At 37.4% G+C, this 22788-nt stretch overlaps 2 protein-coding genes across 11 annotated transcripts in view; one reads left to right on the top strand and one right to left on the bottom strand.

The window, feature by feature from the left end:
* The window catches only part of CASK (calcium/calmodulin dependent serine protein kinase), a 187651-nt gene that overhangs the window by 67450 nt on the left and 97413 nt on the right, over positions 1-22788 (bottom strand). For all 10 annotated transcript variants that reach the window (XM_063181790.1, XM_063181802.1, XM_063181784.1 and 7 more), the window contains exons 6-8: positions 13938-14040; positions 3627-3802; positions 1352-1474 (exon numbers count right to left, since the gene is read on the bottom strand). In XM_063181790.1, the coding sequence (XP_063037860.1) occupies positions 1352-1474; positions 3627-3802; positions 13938-14040 (402 nt within the window). The remainder of the gene's footprint in view (positions 1-1351; positions 1475-3626; positions 3803-13937; positions 14041-22788) is intronic.
* Positions 15639-20232, top strand: GPR34 (G protein-coupled receptor 34). Its single transcript, XM_063181774.1, has 2 exons — positions 15639-15801; positions 17555-20232. Exon 2 carries the CDS (start codon positions 17577-17579, stop codon positions 18720-18722), a length of 1146 nt encoding a protein of 381 aa, XP_063037844.1. The 5' UTR covers positions 15639-15801; positions 17555-17576; the 3' UTR covers positions 18723-20232.

Here is a 22788-nt window from a genome sequence, read left to right as displayed (position 1 = left end):
AATGTGGGTATGCTCTCAAAGTGAAGAAAAAGTCCAATTACAAGCAGGTAAAAACTCCAATTACAAGCAGGTAAAACCAGATCATCTGTGTTTGTATGATATTCTGGGATTCCAAAACATTGTGCTCATTTCCATACCCTTTGATATTTGACACACTATGTACATCCCAGACCAAAGACAGAACTTTGCCTCTTTTTGAGCAGAATGGTTTGAAACCTGCAGTTTCCCAACACACAGAAGAGCTGCCTTTACCACTGTCATTTCTGAGAGATGAACACTCCCAACCTCCTCTGATAAGCTAGACCATTCTCCAGCTTGGAATAAAAGAGTCAGAGGCAGAAAGAGAGCAGAGAAATGAAGAGTGACTCCATTCACTGGTGGTTACACCATTTACTTGGAGGGAGAAGAGCACAGGATCCTGTTCTTCCCAGGTTCTGTCTCTGTGGCTTTCTCTTTGTGTCATGTAGAGCACAGAGAGGCCAGCAGCAGACACCAGATCAGCCCCCTTTCAAAATAAGTGCCCTGTTTAAGTTGATGATATTATGACTTTTCTACCCTGGACACCCACTATAGAAAACCAAAGCATAACTAAGGACATTGCCAATTCATCAGCTTCTGCCAAAGAAAATACAGTGCTCTGAACCAGCACTTTTCACCTTTTAATTCTGTAGCACAATCCATCATTCTCCAACCCCAATGTTTAGCACAGACTAGTGATGGACTGCTGAGAAGCTACAGGTGTATTTTCTCTTTCTCCAGTTGTAAACCTTCAGTGTGCAGCAACTACTCTTCCACTGGCTTAAAGTGTGTTGTAAATTCTGCCATCACTGAAAAATTATTTGATTACCAGATGTCATATAATTGCATGCAGTCACAGTGGCCTTGGGGCAACACTCCACTACTTCCGTCCCTTTTGGTGGGATATTTTCAAGAATCTAATGTAAGGAAGCAGCACAGTTCAGCAGCATAACCTACAGCAGTAGAGTGCATGGCTACATGACTAACAGGCAAGAGGTTTAGATATGACTGAGCAAAAAGGAGATCAGAAATTATCTCTGGAGTTTGATAGCCACAGAAAGACACATGAACACCTTCTTTAAGCTTTATGTTATGCAGCCCTGCTCCCTGCACTCTGGTGCTGCTGAAGATGTCCAACTGAGTTTGCTCTTAAGCAAGAGTTTAAGCCCGGCAATTATCAAAATCTCAGGCTCTACTCCTAGAAAACATTTAAAGCATAATATCCCACATTTTGTACAGTTCATGTCTACTTTGAAAAGCTCAGAAAAACAAAGAAATCCATAGTTTTCTCCCTTAAATGAGAAAGTAGCATGTAAACAGCTGCTTTTACTACCTTTAACCAGGGGTGATTCAGTGCTTCATACACTGTTATCCTCTCTGCTGGATCCAGCATAAGCATGCGGCGCACCAGATCTTTGGCACTTTCAGAAATATGGCTCCATTGCCTAGGATTCATCTGATTAGGAGCAAGAAAAAAAATTAAATTAGTAATAAGAATGTACAAAAGAACTAGTGTTTATCTACAATAATTGCAGAGATTTAATAGTGGTTGGTGCTAGCGAACATTTTTGTGTAATGAACGTAAAAGGAAATTTCTAAGGGTTTTAATAACTTGTAAAAATGGAACACTAGTTACTACTGAAATGGCACAAAAATTGAAAACATAAACCCTGACATGTCCTTATTATGTTATAATCACAGTGTAATTTCTACCTACTCTACATTCTGCTCAGATAAAAGTCACCACTCACTAGATACAGCAAAACACAATTAAGCTCTGTTTAACTGTTAATGACGCATATGATAAATGCAGAAATTAAATCTACTCCTGAAATCAATATATGGCAAGAGAATTTATCTGTTTCAACCCACAGTTTCATGCCAGTGATTCTGGGAAAGAAAGGAATAAGGGAATGCCTGTTGTGAACCATGCTGATCCTGTCCTGAAGGTGCTATGGGACAATGCCTCTTCCCAATAAATGCCTTTCAACTTCACAACAGGTAAAGTTTTTCCACTAGGAAAATGAAAAAGTCCTTTTCCTTTCTTTCCATAGGAAAGCTTAAAAGGACAAGACAATACCAGCAATTGCAACACTTTCAGAGTAGAACTTTAGGAGATACAATATGAAGGATGATTTTAAATATATTTTCATTTTGTGCATATATGCAGGTTTGTGCCCAACCAGTCAAAATGATGGACACCTGATAAAACCATACCAAAGTAAGAAAATTCTTTATGTGATATAAAGGATAATATTCCTAAGGTATTTTTAGTATTTCTTTAAATTATGAAGAAGCTAAGTTTTATTAAAATGATAGACAGCTAACTTTACAAAGTATTGAATGCAAATTCAAAATTATGACAAGACTCTTTTCAATGTTACAATCTGATCATTACAAGAGGTCCATTTTATTTTAAGTAAGTATTTACATAAAATGGTCACTTTGAATGGGGGCCCTCAGCAATGTTATCTGGCTATGAAATGCACATTTATAGCTGTGATTAAATTTTTTTTCCAGCTCTAATGAAATGAAGGTAATTGCAAATTTGACAGGATTTTCACTGAATAGACAAATTACTGTGGAAACAGGAACAAAAAAGGAACTAAGAGGACACAATGTACTGGTTGTAGCATTTTTTTTTTTAAAAAAAGAGAAGTTAACTTGTATCCTTCCAGAAGGTTTTAGCTGCTTAAGGGATTCCATAAAGAAATCTTCCATAAAGTGAAATATCTGTCAGTCTGTGCAATCCCAAAACTAGTGCTATGGAGAAATGCTGCTGTTTCCGGGATTATAAAATGGAAAAAATGAAATATGTGCTCCTGACCAAGTACAGTAACACTGCTGTCACTTACATTGTAGCAGGCTGATAAGGTAATATAATAAATCTGACTGACAGACATCTTTGGGAGTTTTCATTTGTAATTTGCTCATGCACAGCTCATGTATGACCTTGGTCCAAAAGCTGATCTTAGACAAACCCACAGTGAAGTTTCAGCTTTAAATTTGTCTCTACAATGGTCTGTGGGCTGAGGCTGTGACAGCTTCTCTTGTGTGCACCCTGACCTGCTGTGGCTGCAAGTGCCTCCTGTTGAATCATCAGCTGCACTTTACTGTACCCTGCACTAAGAAGAAAAATGCTTGCCTGCATTTGTAAAATAACATGCATTTTGTTTTAAATCAAGGCAATATGATGATGATGATGAATGTTTATGACAGCTGTTGTTATAAACAGATAACAGATCAAATTTTTGATCTGTTAGCTGATCAAAAATTTTAAATTGTTTATAAATCTGAGGTTACAGCATGTTCTAATTCACAGCTAAACCTCTTGTGTTCTTACAGGGCTCAATGTACAGTTAGGGGCTGATTGTAACACCCATTTATTATTTTATCTGAGCAAATATTTCGATATTCTAATTCCTAGCAATGACACAAAACACATCAGGTACAAGACAGACCAAGGAGGGAAAATAATCTCTCTTCCTGTGTGACAGATTTCCATAAACTTTACATTTAAATCAGGCTAAATACAAACATCAACTTTCAGAAATGTTACCAACAGAGCTCATCTCATTGGAAAAGGATTCATGTATGCTGTCATTTACCTTGTATTTGCCTTTAATAATGCCTTCAAATAATCTTTCCTTGGTTCCATAAAAAGGCAAACAACCACTTAGCAGGATAAACAGGATCACACCACAGCCCCAGACATCTACAGGCTTCCCATATGGTTCTCTTTTTACCACTTCTGGAGCCATAAAGTGAGGTGTTCCTACACGTCCTGAATGGAAATAAAAAGAAAATTGAGTCAAAGTGAGGTGTGTCAAACACGGAAATGAAGAATATCACTGCATCAAAAAAAACAGTTTTAATACATTTTGCTCATGGTTTAAAACTTTAAACACAAATTATATTTTTATATATATGTAGTGAGATAAATCAGCGTTTTCCCTTTTGTTTAATTTTTTATTTAATAAACTGAGGAATAGTCTACCCAAGCTGGCAGAATGTGAAACAAGACCTGTAAGAGCACTGGGACTCTTCAGTAAAACTTGTCATATAAAAGTAACCCATTAATTTGGACAATCTTTGAAACAGGAATTATTTAGAGAGCAAATACAAAGATGCTGTAAAGTTCTAGTCCACACTGATAATTTGAAAAAGCTGCAGCTAATTGGCAAGAGCAGAGTCTGATGCTCTGCCCATACCTTGGCTGGTCTACTAAAACTGCCAGCAAAAATGCAAAATGCCAGCAAATGTGGTATTCATTTATTTGAAGAGGGCAGTTTCTTATTGCAGATGAAAAGATAATGCTAATTTCACAGAGGGCTTTCATTGAGTGTAATTAATGCTTTCCTATGAAAGCAAAATGTATTAAGCACCAACTGATCTTCTGAGCAGATAAAACTGATTAGAATAATCTCATTCAATTTCTATGTAACACCAATAAAACAGTGAACATTTTAACTCTCCTTATAAAAGTTTCCCATTGTAAAGAGTTTTGTCTCCATTGCAAAAATTAAGCTTGGAATGCTCAGGTTATCACTGACACTTCAAACACTGCAGTCTTTGGACTACCCTGGTTCCACCAAATACCAACAGAAGAAAAAGAACATCAGTGTAGCAAACTTTCACCACTAGTACCTCCTTCATAAATTATTGTTGCTTATTACAGTGGATTTCAGGGGCTCCATTCCAGGCCTGCAGCACCTGCTGGTTAGGAAAGCCTAAAATGCACCCCAGAGGATCCAGGGTGTTTGCAGGGCATGTATTCAACTCAATTTTGTCTTTGTAAAGAGACTCTTGTTGATCAACCTGTCCTGCTCACCCTCAGCATGGGAGTCAGCCAGGTCACAGCACTGAGAACACCTGGGGGACTATTTGGACATGGCTTCCTCAGGAAAGCCCATCCTTTGGTTATCCCACCTAATCCAGGAACTTTATCTGACCATGTTCTTTTAATTAGTCCTTTTTGCATTAAAGGATTAAAATATTGTCAGAAAGCAGCTTTTCAACCATAGTCTTAAGAAAAAAACACCACAATTGCCAAAATTCTTCATGTGGCTTTCTGTTAAACCTTTTCAATCCCAGTTTAGCAGGGAATTCCTCTGCCAAACAAATGTTAGGGATCTGTCTGTGACAAAGGGATGTTACCTCATCACCACCAGGCTAGGCTTAGGCTAGGCTAGGCTAAGCTGGCATCTTAACAAGTCCCTGCAGTCCAGGCTGACCTGACAGCAAGGGCCAGTTCCTTCCTGAGCTAAAAAAGATTAAACCACCAAGATGCTGCAAGTCCAGCTCATCCCTCATATCACAGGAGGAGGAGGAAGGATATTTAGTCTGGACAGAGAAAGAATCCACAGAGGGGAAGATGAGTCATTCTTCTTGTGGGCTGGACACACTTTGGAGGGGTATGGCATAATTTCAGCCTGAGAAACCTCAAAGGCCAAATCTTCAAAATCACATATATGAGGTACAGAATTATCTCCTTAGATGATTCTCTCTCTTTTAGATGCCTGGTGGCAGGGAAGACAAGGAAAATGGAAATCATATACACACACATCCAGTATGCATAACTTACTGTGATTTTTTTCTGCCTTTTTTATGTGCTTAAAAACTTTTATCTACAAAGTTTCCTCTTTTTTTTTCCCCTCTGGATGCCATCACTGGTGACAGGAAAAGCATCAGCATTTCCAGCTCTGCATCAGGCCATGTCTGTGCATAAGTAGCAACACCTGCCTCTTCAAAGAGCATTTTTCTTATCCCTCAGACTGCTTGTGTGATGTTTGTGGTGTACCTACCATAGACTGGAAACCTTTAACTCAGGAGATGATCACAGACCACAGAGAGCTTGTTTGCCTCAGTAGGAACTTCCTGAGGCTTGGGTGCAAAGGAACCCATGTGCAATGTTGGAGCAGGTGTAATCTTTCTTACATGTTGAAAAAAAAATCTTTTGTGGTACTAAAACACACGTAAATATTTTTCATAAATACAAATGGAAAATTGTATATTCTCTGAAAATTCTGCCTTCCCACCATGCTTTAAAATTGCTGTTATAAAATCTGACAAGTGTGGAAAAGAGGGATTACTCTGAAGACAAAGAGGGGAAATCAGCAGAAGACAAAACATCACACAGGATAACAAGCTATTTAAAAGAGGCATTAAGGTACAGTTGTCTGGAGAAAGTAGCTAATGAAACCATGAACCTTAGATATCAAATGATATCTAAGTTGATTTAATGTGTATTTTCAACAATTATGTACCAGCCCTCTCAGGTCAGGAACTTTTTGTGGTTTTCAATAAAAAAATGCAGAGGTGAACATGGTGCAAAAATGACTGTGTGCTGTGAGAACAGCACTTAAAGGTTTGGGTTTTGGCTTTGGGGTTTTTTGTCAATGCACTTAAGTCTGCTGGGTATTTCAGTGAAGGGTAACCTCAAGAATATCCTGTGTCCTGGCAAACAGCTACATTTTCTCCTGGTGTAAATAGCATATTTAGCAGCAACACATGCCATAAAAGCAATCCAATAGCATGATGGAGTGTAGGAATTTAGGTGTCAAGGTGCTGGCACTGGGACTGCAGGGGGGGTCTCTGTGAGGAGGGGCTGGAGCTGCCCCAAGCCAGACACAGACAGTTCCAATGGGATCACTGCAGGCACAGCTCAGCCCAGCAGCCAGGACAGTGGAGTGAGAAAGCAGGGAAAGTGTGTGTAAGAAAGGGAAAACCTGCCCAGCAAGTGAGGAGATTGGGAACTGCCATTTCCCATCCTCCCTGCACCACCTGGGGCTGGGGGGTGAGTCAGGAGTGAGGGGGTGAAGCTGAACCTGGGAAGGCGAGGAGAGGAGGTGGTTAAATTTCTGTCTTTGCTTCCCACTATCCAAATCTATTTGATAATTCAAAGCCCCTATTTTGCTTCATCTGGTGACCTCACATCAGAATGTGAGGCTGCACCTTCACTTGGTGCTCAAGTGCTCTTACAGACAAGTGATGGTCAAAACCCAGTCCCTCTTTGATTATCACACATCTTCTTGCTGGTTCCCTGAAGTTAGAAGGTGTTTCTTCCACCACAGGTAGAAGAATTTGATCTTTGTTGGCCTGGTCCAAACTCAGGACACAATAAAAATCCACTTTGATGAACTTCTTGTCATGGAGCAGAAGGAATAGAGTGGTTTAGTAAAAGGAGACACTACACAGCTGTTTAAGTCCCCACCAGGCTGCTGCCATAACCCAGATGAAAAATGGATGTTACTTAAAAGCAAACTGAAAAATTCAGTGTTACTAAACCCTAATACTCACTTTTAAATTTAAAATGAGAACTCCATAAATACAGATTAAATTAAAAATAAAACTAGGCTAGGTTAATGAAATCCTGTCATTTACCACTGCTAGATTATAATTAGTGGAAACAGTTAAAGACAGATTTGGTTTTGATAATGCCAATAACAGATCCCAACACTTTCGGTGAGAGGGATGAAGTGGGTACTTATGATGGTGGAAATCACAATTTTATGTCCATGAAAAAGCAAACCCAGAAGCAGCAGAAATGTAACTGTCCATGAAAAAGCAAACCCAGAAGAAGCAGAAATGTAACTGGTTGAGACTGAACTGTCCAACAGTCAAACAGGATTTAAAAATGCATATATATATATATATATATATATATATATATATATATGTGAATATGTACTGGAATCTTAAAAAGGCTACAGAAGTTTCTGGGCCAGCTGTTGTCCTTGTGACCATTCCCCTGGGTTCATCAAAGGAGCAAATGATGATTTTGAAGTTATTCTAAAAACTGACCTGAGCAAGAACTATTGAGCTGCACCTTTGAACTGAACTTAGCTCAGGAAAATGAACAAAGTGCACACATGAACTTACACAGATGGGGAATTTTCCTATGTTGAAACTACAAGAACTGTAAGGAATATCAGTAACAGCATAAATACAGTTAATAGACAGCAAAGTTGTCTAAAACCATGGATATTCACTGCCCTTTAGCTCAAATATCACTTCTGCTGAAAATTATTCAGCAGAAAATCTGCCTTCTAAACATGTCCAGTGTAAAATTTTAAAATTCTTCTCAACAGCTCACTTTTAAAATATTTTAGAGATTTTCAAATTTTTTTGGTATTTTGGGAGAAAGTCTGCACTTTTTGGAGGCAGTTTGAAAAAGAGCAGTAAGTAAAGGCACTTTTCTCTGAAACAGGTGACTTCTGCCTTCACAGGCTTTTTATTCTTCACAACATAAGCACACTCATGGATATATTCAAATGACTGTGCATGAAAAAACACCATTTTAACTGAATATAGATTACATGCATGCACACACAGAGGATTTTTAGCTGTATCCATACATGAGAAGAAATCATATAGAAGACTGGAATCAATTTTCTGCCTGTGTCCATTTAGATTCTTTGTTCTAGAGTGGCATTAACTGAAAATCATCACTGTACAAAGACTCAACAGTGGCATGTAGTCCATGTGATACCTGCCTCCATCCATTTCACTGCAAATGCCTACACCAAAGTGTTGGCTGAGTCAGGAAGCACTCAGTGCCTGGACAGGGACATCCAGGTTACACTGGAAAGGATACCTTATTTCTAGAAGTAAACTTTCTTACCAGCCAGTTTTTAAGGCATGTTGGCTGTCTGTAAATTTATAAAGTTGCTAATTTTGCTGGTTTTTTCCTGTGGATTAACAGAAAGCTTCAGTCTTCAGGTGCTGTCAAACTGACATCATTTACAAGCACTAAAGATAAATTTTGACTTACCTTTGGTAATTTAGTTTCTATGACTCTTTCCATATTATTCCAGACAATAGGGCTATGCTTTCCACAAGAAGAAGAGTATATACAGAGACCCAATCAGATTTTGTCATCCCTAAGGCAGGGGATTGATGACCAAGATATCAGAAGGAGAGTCTTTCAACAGCAGTAGTATCTGAACGATGTATAAGGAAACAACTGGAACAAATAATTTTTAGGAAAAAAAAAGTGAGGTACTAATAAACATCACCATCTGACCTCTCACAATAGTGTAATAAGAAATATGCTCACAAATTAAGGTGTTTCTAAAAGAGTGGGATGTCCAGAATAATGTGGAAGGAATCAAAGAATCACACACAACAGATCAGAGAGGGCAGTACTTTACTACTATTAATTCCTTTCCACATTACTCCAGACAATAGAGATGTTTAAAGCAGGTCTACAGAGGAGATGAGTAGATAAAAAAAAAAAAAAAAAGGAAAAAAAGGGGGCAGAAAAAGGGGAAAAGGGGTAATTTAACTTCAGCACAGAAACTGTCTGAAGAAAATGTGTTTAAAAGATGCATCAGCAGACAACTGGATCACTAGATATGAGTGACCAGAAAACAAACAAAGCAAAGCTCACAGGTTAATGAGATTAATTATAATTCATTCAATAGCCTTTTCTGTCATAAAACTATGATGGAGGAAGTAAATCCTAATGATTTCTCAACACATTAACCTCCTGTAAGCACTCTCAAATCAGCCCAGATGTGAAGTGACATTTCTGTGAGAAAGTAAACCCCAGCTTATCTTTTAAATAAAACAAAGTCTCTTAAAGGCAAAGCTGGGAAGTGAGTCACATTCTTTTATTTTTCAGGAAAAAAAAGGAGTGAAAACACTACCCTGTAAGAGAAAGAAGAATAGTAGTGTAGGATCTCAGCCTACAAAATTTTACTTCTCTTTGGAAAACAAATGAAAGCTTTGAAATGCCAGACTCTGATGATGAAAAGGAAAAAGCGTCTGCGCAGTATAAAACCCCTCCAACATTAAAAACAAACAAAAAGAGTTTTCTAACCTGGGGCTTATAAAACCACCAAGCTCCAGTTTGATGAAGCACTGAAGATGCTGCCCAGAGGGCTGGCAGATGTTTCACCCCTGGAGACATTCAGGATCAGGTTGCTCTGAGCAGCCTCATCTGTTGGAAGGTGCTCTGCTCCTACCAGGGGGTTGGACTGGATGAGCTTCAAAGGTCCCTTTTCAACCCAAACCATTCTATGAGCATTTTTACATTGATGAGAAAAAAACCAAAAAATAAGGAACTCTAAAAAATTCTGCCCCCTTCCCCCCCATATCATAGTTTTAATTAGAGGGAAATTTATGGCAATGCCTTCTTTTGCTGTTTTTGTAGTAAGTCTAAAACACAGCTCACAAGGAACCAAGAGCACTTGGTATTTATGGGCTGTACTGACACTAAGAACACATAAGATGTGTTAATTAATTAATGTGTTAATTAATTAAGAGAATAATTTACATTAGGATACTACAGGATTTTGAGGCAGCCTAGGGCATCTAACTAATAATACATAAAAATTAATACTGGACTGGATTAGCATTATGGTATCTGTGACATTTTGCTGCTGAAGGTAAAATGTGAAAGTTAACTATTGACAGTTAACTATCCCCAGATAAAGAACATCATCCTACTTAGGTCTGTACAGTTATCTTGGCACTAGCTGAAACCAGGCGTCGTGGTTTGAGAGGAAGTAAGTTTTCTGAGATGCTGTGGTCACACTAATAGGTGTAATTAAGTAGATTAAGTGAAGGAAATATCAGTTGTGAACTTGATGATTTCTGTTCCTTCAGACTTTTATACCATATACTAGCTAAAAATCCCAAGATTTAGCATCTAAGATATTTGATATCAGATACATCTGATGTCACATTTAAGAAAATACTGTGACAATTCATACTATGCTCTGCAAGAAAACTCGTCAAGGAAGGAGACAGAGATCATAATGTGAGATTAGTCTGTTAAATCACTGACTTCCCAGAGGTTCCACTACTCCAGCTGCATCATAACAATGCAACACAGACTGTTTATTGTCTTATGGAACTGTGCTGCTCCTTAAAGGAATTCACTTATAAATTATGTTGTTCTCTCACTCCTGTGTATACTGCCAGAGGTCCTTTATAAAGTACTTCAAGGCTTCAAGTCACAATTTTCCACTACTGATCATAAGAACTGAAGCAAGAAGAGACCTTCAGAGACTGGTAGCTCATGAAACCTATTACCTCAAACTCAGATGACAACACATGAATCTTAGCCATTTATTGCAGCTTAGGGGTGGAACAAAGAATATTGCAGCTTTGGAGTGGAACAAAGAATATTTCCTTACATTTCCCCCTCTGGCCTTATGAAGAAATGAGTTATGGCTACATACTTTTTGGTTTTTGTACTTTATTTTACTTACATAAAGTAAATAATAACTAATAATGGAACTTTCTTAAAAATAATGCCAACTGAGTTGTTAGCTGATAAAATAGAGTCACTCCTAAAATCTCCTCCATACACATTTTCATCAATGACATCTAGTATGATGTCACAGCTTGTTCTCATGAGCTCTCTTACACTTCTGTAAAACAGCCATCTACCTGCTTGAAAGAAAGAATCCTATAGTTACAATCCTTCTAAACTTCCAAGTCTGTCTTTGGACTTATATAAAAAGATTTTAATAACTGGGGTTTAATTTAACTCCAAAACAAAAATTCCTTCCCCAGCAATTTATGCACACTCTGATAAAGATGTCTTTGTCAAGTCAAAAAATGTTACAGTCCCAAACAAAGCAAAAGCTGTAAGCTTGAAGGCTGGCTTCAAACACACTGAGGGAGAAAATTCCCTTTAGTTTGTTCTCCTGAGGCTACACACAATCTGGGATTGCCAGGCACAGGTGTGTCAAGGTGTACAGAAGTAGGAAAAACAGCACAAACAAAGCACAGGGGATTTCAGGTTAGCAAAATTATCTTAATGCCATGATAGATTTTATTTAATAGAGAATTTCTTTTGTTATGTACTAACCACCAAATGCAGGAATTGCCAAGCTAAAAGGGAAATAATGCTATGCTAAAAGGGAAATAATTGACTATGTCAAGAGGAATCAATGTTTTCCACTAAAAATTAGAAAAGCAATGTGAAAGTGAACAGGTTGGTTATGATGCTGTTCAGACTTCTCTATTTGGAGAATTTCTACTTTTTTTAATGAGACAATTGAGAAATAAGAAGTGCTTGTAAATTATTCTTAGTATTATGACAAAACTTTTCCATATGAATAACACCCTTAAACAAATGTGTAGATAAACACTGATTTATAAGGAATTTATAGTCCAGTTCAAACATCCAGTATTGACAGCTGTCAATATTTCATATAAAACATGTGTTATATTGTAAAACTGAATAAATAAGACCTTGCCAGCTCTGTGTAGGGAACTGTCTAGTAATTTGTCTTCAGGTAGGGCTCTGGCAGGGAAAAGAATTGTCAGATAACAGAGGTAGTTTGTGCTTAAAAGACTGGAATGGAAGATGGGAGAAAGAGAGGAGTCAGTTAAGGAGACTTTCCACAGTAAATAAATGGAATGGAATTATTCTGGGTATCCCTGAAAATGAGTGGAATTTGAAGCTGAAAGCAACAATTGCCAATGAAAAGGCTGCAAATTGGAGATGCCAGTTGAGAAAAAAGGAAAAAAATAATTGTATGAAGGCAGACCAACATGGCAGAAGTTGAGGTGGAAGAGGCAAAAAATACTGATAAATATCACAGTGATGAGGTTTGGGATCTTCTGTGAGGGTTGCAAACAGAACCCCCAGCACTGATCACTGCTGCAGGTTGAGCACAGGAGCAGTGAGTGGGATCACAGCACTGGGAACAGCAACACAAAAGGAAGGCCATGGCAAACTTCAGGAAAAATGCAGTAATTTTTTTTTTCAAAGTTGAACTTGAATGTTTCTTGCTAGACAATTGGTAATCTGAAATCACACTGCAACTGACTACCTCCAGAAGAGTGGCCGAAACAGAAGGAGTGGGTAAAGTTGCTCAGCAGAACACAAAGAAGAAAAATGAGATAATTAGAAACAAAAGTGTAGAAACTGCCACTAAAAAAAAGCAGTGACTGAGGTACAGATAATTTGAGTAATACAAGAAAAGTAAAGAAAGCAATGACTTTTTTATTACAGCTTAACCGAATGGGTATTTTCTTGGAAAATATGTCTCTAGTTAATAAGATACTTGGATATTTCTAGGGTATCAGCAATATCTGGAAGGAAATGGAAGCTGTTGATATGTTTATATTTGATTTGCTTTTTATTTAAAAAAATGTACAAAACTCAAATTGACACAGAATGTTAAGTGATTAAATTAGGAAATCTGAGATTTTGAAGATGCATGGTACTGAAGAAAGTTATTAATTCAGAAGAAAAAAATATTAAAACTAACAAAATGTTTTGTTGTGGTCTCCTACTCTGGCAATGAAAGCATCAGAAAATTGATTGGGTCTTCATCTGTGCAGGCTGATTAAAGCATAACCCTATTGTCTGGAACAATATGGAAGGCAGCTAGAGGAAATAAAATCCACAGAAAACAAAACACGGTCAAAAAATATACATACGTATCAAGATATTGATGTCTTATGCAATAATTACAATGAAATTTTAAAACACAGAAAAGAATCACATGTGAAAACCAGTAAGATTTTGCTATTAACCACCACAGCATTCTGACAGGAACTGCCTATCCAACAGGGCAGCACTGAGGATGCTGCAGTAAGTCCTTACTCAAGTGCTTCAATGACTGCATTTTTATTTTCTTTGCTTTACCAAGCATGGCAGAATTAAGCCAAAGCTTGTATTAAAGTGGAAAATTCTTTGGGTATTATTAGTTTTATTTTTATCAAACCAGCATGAGCTCCTGTTGAGTAACATTTACAGGGATTTAATGTTTGAATGCACATTACATTCCACTACCAATTTAGCTTGGCTGTGTGCATTTACCATGTTAACTTAGTCTGTAGTGAAATATTATTTTTGAGCTCTTGTTTTGCAGGCCAGGCTGTGTCAGAAGAACAGAACTCTGCAGTACAACATGCACAATACTAAATAACTTAGAAGGAAAATTTCTTACCTCCAGCAACTAGCCCAGACTCTCCTAACTGAATTGCTACCCCAAAGCCACCAAGCTTTACTGGGGCTGAGTTCTCTTTTGAGGCAAGCAGTACACAGTGTGGCTGAAAAGACAAAAATCCAGACAAATTATTACACTGTTTGAGAAAAACAATCTGTAATTTAGCACTTATTTTCATAAAGCTGAGAGCAAAGGTTAGATTTTGTTTTTTAAAAATAATGTCTCAATTTCAATAATCTTCTTTTCTGCATGGACTCCTCTTTCTACATTGGCTTCTCTTCTATTGCCCCAGGCATAGCAAAATCCTTTCAGAACTTATCAGAACTAGCAAGGAACACAAAGTGAAATCATGATAAAATGGATATAAAAAACTCATGTGTATAATTTCTTGCCTGGTATTACTTTTCATTTTGTCTTCCATCCTATTAACCCTTACACTGTTTCAATTCCCCAGCTGAAATATCCTGCCTATGATATGTTTTGTGGGGTCTTATCTTTTCCATAGAGAACATAAAACTTTGTTTTGAGCCTTAATCACAGGATTCACTCAGCACTTCTTAAGTGCAGGAAAGAAAAGGAACACCCCTGGAACATTCCAGTGAGGGATATTCTTCAGGTGTCTAAAGTGGATTCCAGCCATAGCCATCTATATCTTTGATTTTCCACAAATAACAGTGAGGTGTAATATATAAAAATGAAATAACTGAATGAATTATAATTATATAATAAATATATAAATGAAATAAGATTATACAACAATTCAGATGGGTACCGACTGCTGCAGGAGGAAGGAATGTACAGACAAAATCTATTAGAACACAATTTGGTATTAAATACACATACCCAAACAATTGCATTTAATGTAGAACTTCCTGCATTTTCTCAAAGCCTCTCTTTTCAATACCATATTACTTAAAATGAAGAACCTCAAATTTGTATACTACTTCCTGAGAATACATTACTGCTTAAATTGCAAAACTAAGAACTCAAAAAAGTGCACAGGACCTACCAGAAGTTCCTTCTGACTACCTCTGAAGTCATCATCTCTAACTACCCACGTGTTTTTGTAAAAGTTTAAATTATATGAGAACAAAGACCTTCAAAACAATGTTCTTGAGAATTTAATTTAATTTAGGCCTAGTCATATTAGGTCTTCTAGAATCCACTCCTAAATTTCCAATTTATAAATGTAATTTTCAATTCCTATGCACCACTTGGAAGAGTATTAGCAGGTGGTATTATTGCTGCATACTGTATTTCACTTCTGCCTTAGTGAAATGGTTCAGATGCACACTTTGGGCACTTTCACATCCTCTTGTCATTGTCATTTGGAGTGAGAAAGAATTCTAAAATTCTAATCCCATGCAAGGAGAAAGTTAGATGGGAGAACTATATAAACATTTACAAAATGTACTATTACCCTGTGGTGCTGACTTATCTTTACCCTCTACTCGAAAAAAGTGACACTACTTCCACGAAGTATTAAAGAGATGACAGATAGTACCAACATCATCATCACCCAAAAAACCACTGGCACGGCTCACCAGAAACAAAACCTCTGAGAAAAAAACTTCCAATCTCCAAATCAGAGCAAAACTGAGAAAAATTGATTACAGAACCTCTCTCAGCAGAACACAAATAAACTGGGTAGAGCCAGATAAAAATGTCTTTAAAAAAACAAAGCAAACCAGTTGCAACACCAGTTAAAACTTCCCCCTGTTGCCAATTGTGCGAGTCAGCTGGAGCTCGCCACTTTCAGAGAGAAGCTGCTGCTGCAGCTTTCTAATAAAAGGACCTGCACGTTTCTCCTCCCCGTCTTCACCAGTGCTTTTGAGAACCAGCAGAACCTCTCAGCACATAAATGGTAAGTGAATTCTTTTATACTTAAGCTACAGTTCTCTTCATTGCAATTCTCTTAATATCTAGGTTTAAGCACGTCTGCTTGCTTAGAGGTGACACAACTTACGAGAGTGAAAAGTTTGTTCCCAATCCATTCGCAGCGTAACCCAAGTTTCTCCCTAATTGATCTAAACTTCCTTATACAAGTCCCCATATCAAACATTTTCACAGAAAAGCAATTTAAACATGAAGTCATTGCAGTAGATGGGTTTCAAGATATATTTGAAAACATTGCAGTTTGAAATCAATCTCTTGAAATTACTTGCCCTGGACAATATCAAGTGGCAAGTATGAGAACAGCTGGTTTGGAAACTGCTAATGTACCCTACCAGTTTAATGTAATTGTAGAGTCAGACAACACAGGATGTTAAAATATTTTAGACTCTCCTCTCATGAATTCAGATTCTGTAAGTATATTAGGTCTTCTTAGAATTTTGCCTAAAGTGTTGCCATTTTCACTGCTGTGGCTGCACCACAGAATTAAATGTAAATTTGCATTTTTCAAGACCTATCATGCAAATTGCATGCCCTAGACACAGAGCTAGCATAAAATTTATTTTAAAATTACATATACAGCAGTATGTATATGGTTTTTTGGTTTTTTTTTTCTGTAACAGCTGCCAGAAAACTAAGTGCAGAGTGCTAAAACCACTTCTGAAAATTTTGTGAGATTATAGGAAAAAACCTCTTTCCTCTGTAAAACTAAAATATTCTAAATAAACTTTTGTATGGCATTTCTTGTTGCTATGACAAACAAGTCGAAGGCTAAAGTTTTATCATTATTTATCAGTAAACATCTCTCTAAACGCCTTCACATGATTGCTCTGCAAACCACACACTTCTGGTTTTCCTTTGTTGGTCAAGGCTGAGTTTTTTCTTTCACATTGTACCTTCCTGGTCAGCAATAAGCTTAGTGAAATAAAAACTATCCAATGAAAGCAAAGAGAAACATGAAAACAAGAAAGGTTTGTAAACAACGTGTTACTGCATTCTTGTGATTTCCAGCTAATAGTAGTTTATTTGTGTAATACTGATTTGTGAATAGTAGAGAAAAGGAAAAAACCACTTACATTTACGTGAAGGTACAGATTATTAAAGACAAGCCACTGCAACAAACTGTCTCACAGGGTTACTTATAACACAGCACATAGCCAAATAAATGTTATTAATTGATGAATGCTTTTTTAATTGAGAACCAGTGAGTCGCATGTGAGAGATGTGAATTATTTAAAATTAACACAGATGAGTTTAGACTTCCTTTAATATACTTTGCGTCAACACTGAGAATACTTAGCTATGTTTACCTGTCCCTGCACCTTAGATGAAATTTTTTTCTGCGCTAGAAATCCTGGTCCCAAGAAGTGAATTTAAAAAACTTATTTACTCTTATAAAGAAAATTCGGAAGTTTGCAGGAAAATAGTTGTAGGAAAATTTTTGTAATAGTTGACTTTTAAAACAACACAAAACAGTAATAACACTGTAATTACAGAAATATTTATCTGTGAGCACTCTACATATCTGTTCTTTCTTGCCTGCAGATTACCTAGACATATTATTTTATGAAGAAACGCCTTCTATTCAGCTACACCAATACTTGGTGCATTTATTCCTTTTAGCTACTGCCTTTTATTTTTATATCACATTAGACTGTAGGCTATAAAGCAAACATACTTGAATGGAGATTTAATTCTTAAAATATCTCTTTGTCTTTTTGCAGAACAGCTAAAACCCCTTTACAAATGATGGATGCAACTTCAGCTGCTTTACCAACCATTGGTCCACACAAGGAAGAATTCTGGAGTAACCAAACCAACCTGACCATAAATGTCTCCGAAAGTCACAATCATGCCAGCTGTTCCTTGGATGACAGCAACTCACTGTCACTTGCTTTGATAGCTTTTTACTCCATTATTTTTGTTGTTGGATTGGTTGGAAATATTGTAGCCCTTTTTGCTTTCCTGGGCATTCGTCAGAAGAGGAATTCTATCCAAGTTTACTTGCTAAACGTGGCTGTTGCAGACCTCCTGCTCATCTTCTGCCTTCCCTTCCGGATCCTCTATCATGCCACCAACAGCTGGATGTTCGGGAGGGCTTTTTGCAAGGTTGTGGGAACTCTGTTCTACATGAACATGTACATTAGCATAGTACTGCTGGGACTAATTAGTCTGGATCGTTATATAAAAATAACCAAGTCTGTGAGGCGTCCAAGGATGCTCACCACCACCCGGAGCGTGCAGATCTGCTGCACGGTGTGGGCCATTGCACTGGCAGGATTTATAGTGGTGGTTGTTCCATCTTCCTTTAAGACTGAGGACAGCAACTCTACCAAGTGCTTTCATTACCGAAGCAAACAGAATGCAGAGAAGATAGAAGCAATTTTAAATTATATCACTGTGTTCATTTTTTGGATTGTTTTTATCCTTTTGATACTTTCGTATGTTAAAATTGCCAAGAACCTTCTGAAAATTTCGAGGAGAAGGGCAAATTTTCCCAATGCGGGAAAATACACCAAGACAGCAAGAAATTCCTTCATTGTTCTCATAATTTTCACCATCTGTTTTGTGCCTTATCACATGTTCAGGCTTGTCTACATCACATCACAGTTACAACCCCCATCCTGTTACTGGAGGCAGATCATTCACACGTGCAATGAGGTGATGCTCATATTTTCATCATTTAACAGCTGCCTAGACCCAGTTATGTATTTCCTAATGTCCAGAAGTGTCCGCAAGACTGTATTCCAACTGATTTGCAGAAAACTTCATGGAGAGAAAAGCCTAAACCTGGAGAGCACTTCAGACATAAAACTTGGCCAATACGCTCAAGAGCGATTGTCTAGCACCACTCCTCACTCCAGCTACTCAAGGAAGAAGTCTGTGATTTGAATGTTTAAATGGATCTCTGTCACTCCAGGTCACCGATTTCAGATCACAAAATCCTCTACTCTGGAGTTACTAATTCTGCCTCTTTCCTCCTGTTAAGAAAAATGAGAAGTCGTACTTCTGGCTTGTGAAAATGAGAAGTTACTTTTCAGAAGAATTTTTTCGCTCTTGTTTATCCAAGAAAACAAATTAGGAAGTTCTCAGACTTTTTTGTGTTGGACTAAAGTAGAACACTAACTCTTTAGGGACATTTCCACAAAGGGGTTTGAACCTGTAAAAGTAAACTTGTATATATACATTAATATTAGTAACTTGTGTGTGTAAATAATAATGAATTTTGCAAAAAGTAAATTCTGTCCTATTTGAAAGATTTAGATACCATTACAGATTTTATGTATTTTATATTTTTTCTGTTTTAATAGGCTTCCAAGAGATCAGTATTTTTACTACATTTATAAATGCATTTTAAAAGAAAATATTTGAGAATTTAGTAACATGTATCTTAAAAATGAGGTGAAGAATACAACATCAATTCAGTTTTAAGTACAGAAGACACTCTTAGTTTTATTAAGCAGCAAAATTAAAATATTCAATCCTACTAAGACACTTGCATTTCCAACATTTTAATGAGTGTCAAGGTCAAACACCTGAGGAAAAGCAAGCAACGCCTTCGGAAAATTCTAAATAAATGAAGGAGAGATGATGTGGGTATTTCCTAAGATTTCCTTCAATGTGACAAATTTGATGACTGCACAAAGTAGTTCAGCAAGGAACATCAACTCACAGAGTAGAGTAAAAATATCAGCCAGGCTCAGGCACTGGTCTACTCCTAGATTTCCAAAGCCATACATTCCAGCTGCATGCTTCTTCCCTGGCAGGAGACTTTTCTTTCCATGTGATTAAAATAATTTTGACAATTGCTGATGCCATGTAAACAGCAATGTAATGACAACCTTTCATAGCTACAGCTACGTTCTCAGATACTAAACAGCTTTATGTATTTAGGCACAAACAAATTTCAAACTGTAACATTTCTCAAAAACCAGAGAGCTGAAGGTGGGGAATGTCTGGCACCAAGATGACTAAAGCAGCACAACCATGAATAAATTAAATGTCTGGCATAACAGACCAGAAAGGGGAAAGATATAGAGGCCAGACATCAAGCTCTGTGAAATAAGGATTTATTGTCTTTACACACACAAACAATACTGCTCAAATAAGTAGGTGTAAACAAGTTGGTTTTAATATGACTACCAGTAACTTTTTAAATGCATCATGTGACTGTTAATGCCAAATCTGTGCCAAAATGTGTGGGTTTTTACTAATTTCATACAATATTCTGATTTTACAGAAGATACTCATAACACTCTGATTGAACAAAGTAAACATAAGGCTTCACCTCAGCTAGATATAAACTTGGTTTAATTTTGATGTAAATTCATATCATTCAGATTTGATGGAACTGGATATATACATGTCAAAGAAATTACAATGACTAGCCAGTAATTGTTTTGTTCTGCCCCCCTTTTTTTTTTAATAAAAAATTAGAGGGTTTCCTTATCTTCAAAAGAAAGATTCCTAAAAATGTGTAATTTCATAAAAATATGATGGTAACTGACTTTTTCTTAAATATTGCAGCATACAACAGAGGTGTTTGTACAATAATTTCTGACTGATTCTCACAGAAATTGCATTTCAGGATCATTTATCTATTGTTTTGCCATCCTATTCTATTAAAGCTTCTCTTGTTTTGTATTTGTCCAATGCAATTTTATTATGCAATACTGTCGTTCTACATAATGACATCAATTCTGGTACATCTAGTGGAGTTTATAAACCATAATTTCACAAGATTTATATGTTATCTCATCCTTCTTTCTTTTCTATGCTCATTCTGTGAGCAGTTGGTTGATGATTCTGAACAGCAGGTTGGGGTGAGGGTGTGGGCTAGGGAATTCAGGAGAGGACAGACATGAACAACAGCAGCTTGAACAAAATGTGATTTCTAGAATTCTTTTGAATGAAGTGTTAGACCAGAATTTTCATTCACAAGGTTTGTAATTCATGGACACAGCAGTATTGCCAAAATAAACTCAGATCTCTTCAGAAGATCAAGTAGTAGTACAGGGTTTTGATACTGATAATCCAAACTCCACTACATTAATCAACTCTCCAGCTCAGAAGTGAAAATCTGAGAAGGAACAGGTCTATAAGAAAATCTAAGGGCAGACATGGCACAGAAGAGGGGAACAGGAATGACCACTTGATCTTGGCAAAGTGCAGCACTAAGGGAGCAGCAGTCACAACAAAGAGACAACTACAAAAAACAATCAGAAAATACTTTTGGATTTCTACAACTCTATAAATCAGTGCTTGAAGATGTAAGAGGCCAGATGTATCAACTGGCTCAGAATGGGATCTGAAACTAGACAGCATTGTCATGTAGGAAGCAGTCACGACTGACCAAGAAACAAAAGTAGGTATATTTACTCTTTAAAGAAAAAAAATTAATACTTACATATTTTTTTCTGCAAACAGTTTTCCCAAATTTAAAGGGTAACACACCAGGCCTTACAAGAAAATATTACTGAATAGCAAACAGTCCTGAAACATCTTGGGAAACCTGCTGAAAGCCACATTGTGACGTGTCAAATGACCACAGAATCAGTCACTCAAACAGTGTGTCTTACTTCTCCTCTTCCCAGTGCTTCCTGATTACCTGAGTCTCCAGAAGAATTTTAATGTGAAGGTAATTCTATTTATTTTGCTTTCTGTATTTAAGGGCTAACTCAACACACATCCCTATATAACTGCATGAACCTCATTTTCCTCAGATCTATAAACACATGAATTTCAGCTGATGTACCAACATGTACCAGTGTTGTGCTGGTTTTGGCTGTGGTTTGAGCTTGTGAACAGAAGTGTTGACAGCCAGGGATGCTTCAGCCATTGCTAAGCAGCCCTTGCACAACAAGCAGGACTTGACTGTCCCTAAGAACAGCCCAGCAGAGACAGGCTGGGGGTGCACAAGGACATGGAGGGGACACAGCAGGGACAGCTGGCCCCAGGGATATCCCAGAGCACATGGTGCCATGCCCAGCAATAGAAGCCAAGAAGGAAGCCTGGCTGTGTTGCTATTTTTAGGAACTCACTGGGCACTGGTCAGGTGGGGTTGCTTTCTATCACTTGGGTTTTTTTTTTTTTTTTTTTTTTTTTTCTTTTTTTTTTCTTTTTCTTTAAGCTTACTAAACTCTTTCTCACAAACCATGAATTTCCACTTTTGCCCTACTCTTTCTGCCTTCCAGCCCACTGGAGAGGAAATAAATGAATGTGTGGGATTTAGGAGCTTTCTGGGATAAACCACAACCATCCACTTTGGTAGACACTGGCAGATTTGATCAGTGTTTCGGAGGAAGTAGGAGGAAGACCAGAAGGGGGGGGTCTGTTCTGCAGCACAGCAGCCACAAGAACAAGAGGGGGAAGAGGCAAAAATAACAAGCTAGGGTTTCTCACTTTAACCCTTTTGATTCTTCCCGTCCCACTGAGGGGGACTGGGTGGGCAGCTGTGAGGGCTCACCCACCTACCAGCGTTAAACCACAACAACTTTCATTTTTGCACTGAAATTAAATGCAATTATGGTTTTTACTAGCAAACTGTTTCTGAGAAGAGACAAACAGATATTATAAAAGAGGAGTGCAACTTATACCACTGAAAAACAAGTGAGAATCCTATTATTCCCAGAACTGGGAGGTTCACACATGGAAGATTTAGTCTGATGCTCTGACAGCACACAAGGCTGTGAGAGACAGTGTCAAAGCCTTGCTCAAGTTGAGGAATTCCACCACTGGGAATTTCCTGGCTTTTGTATTTTTAGGGCCAGAAAACAAGCTGTCTGCATATGATGAAATGCAACATCTGCTGCCTATTGGCAATATAAAATCTAGAAAATGTATACACTAAGAGTAATCATGGTTCAAGAATAGAGAAAATTTAAATCATTGAGGTGAGTAATACACATAAAAATAATTATGAAGAACTTAAGAGTGAATGGCATAAAAATGCCTGTGT

This window comes from Melospiza melodia, chromosome 2, assembly GCF_035770615.1.
Source record: "Melospiza melodia melodia isolate bMelMel2 chromosome 2, bMelMel2.pri, whole genome shotgun sequence".
Classification (NCBI taxonomy): domain Eukaryota; kingdom Metazoa; phylum Chordata; class Aves; order Passeriformes; family Passerellidae; genus Melospiza; species Melospiza melodia.
The sequence above is the reverse complement of the archived record's forward strand: the minus strand, read 5'-3'. Positions and strand labels throughout refer to the sequence as shown.